General features: G+C 36.3%; 1 protein-coding gene across 1 annotated transcript; it reads right to left on the minus strand.

The window, feature by feature from the left end:
- Positions 1 to 304: 304 nt before the first annotated feature.
- Positions 305 to 5990, minus strand: BGAL3 (beta-galactosidase 3). The gene is made up of 19 exons (XM_085713443.1): positions 5696 to 5990; positions 5495 to 5590; positions 5283 to 5395; positions 5119 to 5185; positions 4685 to 4777; positions 4380 to 4523; positions 4178 to 4266; positions 3986 to 4091; positions 3812 to 3899; positions 3489 to 3607; positions 3240 to 3404; positions 2897 to 3072; positions 2406 to 2515; positions 2214 to 2323; positions 2011 to 2121; positions 1818 to 1931; positions 1532 to 1734; positions 1109 to 1445; positions 305 to 906 (listed from the first exon to the last, which is right to left on the minus strand). Exons 1-19 carry the CDS (start codon positions 5858 to 5860, stop codon positions 781 to 783), a joined length of 2532 nt encoding a protein of 843 aa, XP_085569569.1. The 5' UTR covers positions 5861 to 5990; the 3' UTR covers positions 305 to 780.
- Between the last annotated feature and the right edge of the window lie 520 nt (positions 5991 to 6510).

A 6510-nucleotide genomic window follows, 5' to 3' on the forward strand; every position in this document is an offset into this window, starting at 1 on the left:
GGAGGCGCACCCCATGCAAAGCTAGGGAAAAGTGGAGAGCCACTGAACTTGTCGAAAATTTAAAACAGAATTTACTTATAACTCATCAATTGCGGTATTTTATACTTAAAAACTCAAGTCACAACAGATGTGAGCGGAAGATTCAACCGTCAATATCAACATCGGGTCCCTTTGGTGTGTACGAAATAGTATTATCAGAAGATATTTACCAATTGTATGTCTTGTTGGAGCATACCTTGAATCAACAACAAAAAGGTGTATTATTTTTCTATCTCAAACTTTTGATTGCATGAGAGTAATGTCATTGAGTAAAGTAAAAAGCAGTAGAGAAATACTGAATTACAAAGAATAAACTTCCAACAAACTTCATGGTTACATTAGGATCCATTCCTAACTTGAACCTAATTTGGAGTTTAATTTACTCCAGTAAGTAAAACACTGAAATTGCCTTTGTTCCCAGTGCCATATCAAACTAAAACATATAGGCTGGGAACTGACTCCAAATTCACACTCTCAACACAAGGGTCCAATTCTTAGACCCCTGGTTTCATATTCACCTATCCATTAATGACTAATTTTAAACACAATCCCATTAAGAAAACAACACTGCTTAAAATTAAATAAAAACCATGTGCCTTTGGCACAACATCTTAGATACTGACTCCCTAAAAAATTTGGCACTTTACCTATTCTACTCTTATTACTCTTTCAACTTTGCTTGCTAATAAAGTCACTGCAAATTACACTTAAAAAGGGTGCTTTGTTAACTAATCAGCTCCTTTAATTGGTAATAGTCGGAGCGCAAACAGCTTCAACTGATAACCGCTTCAATACATTTGGACACGGGTCTCGCCCAAAATTACTGTTTGATACAGTTACTATGCATCTTGGCTTTCCTACACATTTCTGTGTAAAAATGAAAAAACAAATAGCATCAGCAATGTTATCATCCAAAAATAAAGTTGACAGAAATTAGAGACGGAAAAAACAAAATTAGTCTCAAATTTAGTGTCTATTAACACTGAGCAACTGAACTAGAGACAATATAACTTTTTATAATATTAAAAGTCAATGTTTGATTGTTAAATGAAGAAAATGGTTGAGTTACCTGCTCTAGGATGTCATAAGATGCAGAAGAATGACAAGCTCCTTGCTCGTAACTCCCACAGGTTCCCAACGGAGTTCCAAAGCTTGCAAATTTAATGGAAGAGATGGCTTGGCCAGGATTACAATGCAAGTGAACTTTTGGAGGATGGAAATTTTCCGATTTTCCATAACTATCAATGTGCCAATTCTTAAGATTAGGATGATACTCTGATACATCAGCGCACACACTGCTCACTGATCTCTTTGCTAATGAAATTTTTGAAGGGTCCCCCCCAAGTTCCTCAAAAACAACTAACAGATTATGATTTTGCTTCAACCAAGATCGCGGTACATGGTACCTGAAACATGAAGTAACCCATGTTAGGTATTTTTTAACCAAGTCATGCATCACCTAAAATGTTAATTAACGAATAAATAAACTTACCATCGCTGAGTTGGTTGACCGCAACCAAGCTGGCACTTTGGAGGTCTAAATGACCCGGCATAGTTGCAGTCATTGCAACTACCAGTAGCTATAGCAGTCCAGTATCTTCCGATACTTATCCCATTAATCCATATTTGACCTTTACCCATACCGTCCATATCCAATGCCAACGGCTCTTCTCCTTCAGGAGCATCGAAAAAAGTCTGCGAAGTTTACTGATCAGTTATTTCATCATTTTTGGGGTCAAATATTTTATTTAAGTCGATCTTAAGCACTTTTTTAGTACCTTGTGCCATGTCAGTGGCTGATTTCTTTGTACAACTAACGCCGACTGCATCCACTCTACAGAAGAGATACCGTCTGGAGATGCAAGATTCATGGCCTCTCCTTTCAGCCCAACCTGTTAGAGAAGAGATCATCTTAATTGAAATTTCCTTGTAACTATGTCAACTTAAGCTGCTAAAGTACGATTAAGCAACCTGGTAAGTCCATTTCTGCCAAGACAAGTCCAACTTTCCCTTATCAAGTCCATGGATAACAACTGGACCTAGGATTCCTGTGTTCCAAGTCTCAAAATGTCCACCTACGTTCTTTGACAGCACAAAACACGGATGAATGATATTAGTAAGTACTAAGTACTGCAGTAGAATTTCAGAAAATAAAGGTAGAAAACAAAACTTACTGGAAGTCCAACAGCAACACTGAGCAAAGCTATAGTGTTTGTTCCAGCACGAAGATTTACATCGCCAGTGTATCTGAATCTCCTATCCTCCCTCGTTCCATAGGCAGAACCTGTTTTCAATCATATATATCATGTTTCCTTTAACTTTTTGATGGAAGTGAGATCTACTAAAGAAACAGACTAACTACATACCGGAAAGTCGACCATTGATGAAAACATGCACAGCATGCCCGGTTGACTGAACAATGAGACTGGGGCGCTTGCCTCCATGGAGAAAGGATTCAGATGAACCTACATCAACACTATCGACACATTGTCATGAAATAAATTAGTACAGCAGAAGTAGTTTTTGTTTAGAAGCTAAAGAACCTTAGGAATTCAGTCAAAATGTCAAAGTCGTGCAATTTTAGATGTCAATTTTAATACAGCATATAGAAATATCAACCACTTGATTCCATGGTTGATGCAACTTGCTAGTGATCTAGAGTGTGCTAGAAAAATGCAAGAGAATTGCTAAGCATTATGACTCAATACAGTCATTGTCGATGTATGTGGGATGAAAATAAAGAATGACTCTACTTTCAACTAGTTAGGGAATATAAAGGCGTAAGTAATTTCCGGCAATTGATGATGACAACATCAATTAACGAGCAAGCGTAAACAACTTACAAAATGAATCTTACCTAGTTATATACCAAAGATAATCACTTGTATCCCTTGTTACGTTTATCTGTTCCAAGAGACCAGAAGCAGTGATTGTAGTTGCAGAACTAGAAGAAGTATCTTCCTCAAAACTCTCCCATGAGAACCTCTCACTATTTGTAGGCAACATTTGCATTTTAGATGTTTGCACTCCAACCTAATATAGGGAGAAAATGAATTCAGTGGTTTAACAAAACGCTAAATTGTTAAATCTCGTTGAATGGAGATGTTGAAGGTGAATAAATTGAGTACAGGAAGCGTAATTGTGATCGTTGAGTATCAATGTTGTATGATGATTTCATGTCTGACACTTCTGGTACATACCTTTGCCGTGTTAAAAACAGCATTTCTACAATCCGGGAGGATGCTGACGGACCACGGAGGTAAGTTATAGTGCATATTGTTGAACATCACTCTGGCAGATGATTTGGAGTCATAATTTGAGAGAAAAGCCGAACAATCTCCAGACTCTGTGGTGTATACATAAGCCTGAGAAAGGATGAATATCCACTTGTGTCAATAAAGGAACTTAAGGAACAGTGAAAGGAAATAACGTTTGAAAGTGAGTTTAACCTGTTGGAAGTTTCCTAATGAGGTAACAACTGGGTCGGTTGAAATTAAAGCTGTCTCACACATCTTAATAGCCTTATGAAGCTCCTTTAGATGACCATACTTTGGTTGCCTAATTAAACCTGTCAATATTTATTGAAACAAAAAGTAGTCAGTTTAGTCCTCCGGCAATGTAGCCTATGGATACTGTTGTGAGCTGTGACAACAAAATCTTGAAGTGAAAGCATTGAATAATATTGTGTTACTTCAGTCTAGTGAAGTGTGGCAAGGTTAGAACTCAAAATTGCTAATTCATGCATAAGTGTTTGTGAACTATCAGCTCTCACCATATTCATCTAGTGGAGCATCATAATCATAGCTGGTAGTGATAAAAGGACCTCCAGCTGTGCGGCCAAAATTTGTTCCTCCATGATACTGCATGAACGAAGTAAGTTACTCAAGTGGCTGTCATCAATTCATCACCAAATTTTCAATTGTTAAATCGGTATGAGAAAACCAACCATGTAGTAGTTTACAAAGGATCCTCCTTTTTGTATAAATCGGGCTACTGCAAATGCCAAATCCTGAACAGGTCTTTTGTGAATTGGACCTCCGAATTCTGAAAACCTTCATGTTTGGCAAAAGAAAAAATTATGCAAATCCATTTCCGAAATTCCAAAATATGGGAGTAAGTAACTTAAAAAAATGATTACCAGCCACTCCAAGCCTCTGTCCACATTGTAGGCTTGTAGGGTTTATTGGGAGTAAATTTATCACAATAAAAGCCATTGCAGGTGTTTATCTGTAACATAACAGAAAACAGATAAATTTATCCATCAAATTCCTGAATATGCAACCACATGTTACCGGTGCATAATGTTAATAACTTTTAAGGGGGAGAATGAGAATGCTTACCACTGGATCTGGAGCATCATCTTCCTTGCACATAATCCATGGAACCCCAGTTCCCATTTCAACAGCCATTTTCGCAGCCCAGCTCATATAATTATAGCCAACAGGTCCGAGCATTTTACTCTGTACCCCGTACTCGTTCTCAATCTGAAACAACATATAGTGTATATGTATCATTATTATTGTTGCCACAAAGCTAGATCTAGAAGAAAAATTTACCATAATTAGCACCTTTCCTAAAAACAATTAAAGGGACTTTGATAGTTTACAAATACACAAAAAGAAAATTAACAATAAAGGTTACACACCTGAGAGAGGATTATAGGGCCACCCTGTGACTCATAGAGACGTTCGCTCTTCATCATTCCCACAATTTTCTCAGTGAACCCTTGCATTGCTTTCTGCAAAACCATTCATTAAAAAAACTACTTCAATTGAAAAAAATGAAGGAATTTCATAAATTCCCTTCTAATCTGTCACTAGTCATGTATATATTTGGTCTTAACCCTCCGGTTCCAAGGAAAAGGACCCTCGTAATCTGAAATCTGATCGGGAGGTAAATAAAGTTTGGCCAATTATTGTTTCTTCCAGGGTTAATACTCGAGTACCGCCAATCAATTTTACCTTCACTGAAGCTCATTAACCACTTGAGCTCAACCACTAGGTTTCACTAGACATATATATAAAAGCAATGTTCTAACAAAAAATGTTTTTGAAGAAGTACATAAAAAATGAAAGAAACCTTGAAAGGTTCATTGTCTTGTCTAAAGCTTATGCCAGGAACATACTTGAGCCAAACAGGAAAACCTCTGCACATGACAACATAAAATCATTAAACAATGGAAAATTACCCCTCAAAAGACCAAAACAGCAAACTTTTCAAGATAATAATAATAAGTAAAGTACCCAAAATTCCATTCAGCACAAACATAAGGTCCAATCCTTAGATGAGCATATAGTCCTGCTTTATGCACTGTCTGAATAAACCTCACAAGGTCATTTCTTCCCTCAAAATTGTACTGCATTGAACAAATTCCATTCAGTATACACACAAATTAAAACAAAACTAAGCAAAATAAAAACAAAAACTTGAGAAAGAGAGTGTGAAAGTAAAGTACATTTCCAGGAGAAGGTTCATGAACATTCCAAAACACATAGGTTTCAATTACATCCAAACCTCCTTCTTTAGCTTTGAAAATCAGATCTTCCCACATCTGCAAAAGGGTTATTACATATGTCAAAAAAAATTCACAAACAAACTGAAAAAAAGGTAAAGTTTCGATTTTTATATTGATTTTCTTAATTTAGAAGGAACATACATCTGGGGTGCTTCTAGGATAATGTATGGAACCAGAAAAAAGGATTCTTCTTTGGCCATTGATGATAATGGCTTTTCTGTCATATGTAACATCAGAGTAAACAACTGAGAACAATGTAAGGGAAACAAAAAGAAACAGAAATTTGGAAACTGAGGTAGTTTCCATAATTTCTTAAGCAATGTCTCTTGTTGTGGTTGTAGCAGAGTCAAATGTAGGATCAGAAAGAAAAGAACAATGAAAGAAGAGAGAGAGAGAAAGAGAGAGTATGTGGAAAAGGAAAAGGAGGGTTTGTGGTATCCTATGAGAATGGTGAAGGGGTTAAGGTTATGGACTTATGGTGACACCACACAACACTCACTCATTCACTCTTTTTTGTTCCAACGTAAGAGACTAGAGACCAATTTATTTTTAGTAATTTTGTAATAGGAAAAGTCATCAAAATGTAACAACTTTTGTTCCAACTGTTTCGCAAGCAATTCAGACTCACTCCTAAGGTGTCGGTTAACCCTCCTACCTAGCTGTGAACCTACTCATTCCTTTATTTATTTATGATTTTGTTTAGGTAAATACTAACTTAAAAATATGTTAAGGAACTTCTTATAGAAATATACGTATTAAAAGTCGTAAAATCAACTTCTAAAATGTTAAAATATTATGTTTTTTAATGCAAAGTTACACTTTTTGGGTTCCTTAACATGTGCCCTAAGGGCACAAGTTAACATGATCCTTTTGTTCAAGGTCACGGGAATATCCTAAGAGCATTGTTTAAGAATTTCATTAATAAAATTTTTGTTTTTAAAATAGGGTCATGCTAA

The sequence above is a fragment of the Medicago sativa genome, chromosome 5, assembly GCF_051527215.1.
Source record: "Medicago sativa cultivar Bolivia chromosome 5, Bolivia_mono, whole genome shotgun sequence".
NCBI classification, from domain to species: domain Eukaryota; kingdom Viridiplantae; phylum Streptophyta; class Magnoliopsida; order Fabales; family Fabaceae; genus Medicago; species Medicago sativa.

Coding starts and splice junctions, on each gene's coding strand:
- BGAL3 (XM_085713443.1), bottom strand. CDS start 5,860: ATGGAAACTACCTCAGTTTCCAAATTTCTGTTTCTTTTTGTTTCCCTT. Junction 4,524..4,684: donor GCCCTATAATCCTCTCTCAG/GTGTGTAACCTT, acceptor ATGTTGTTTCAG/ATTGAGAACGAGTACGGGGT. Junction 2,516..2,896: donor TATCTTTGGTATATAACTAG/GTAAGATTCATT, acceptor ATGTGTCGATAG/TGTTGATGTAGGTTCATCTG.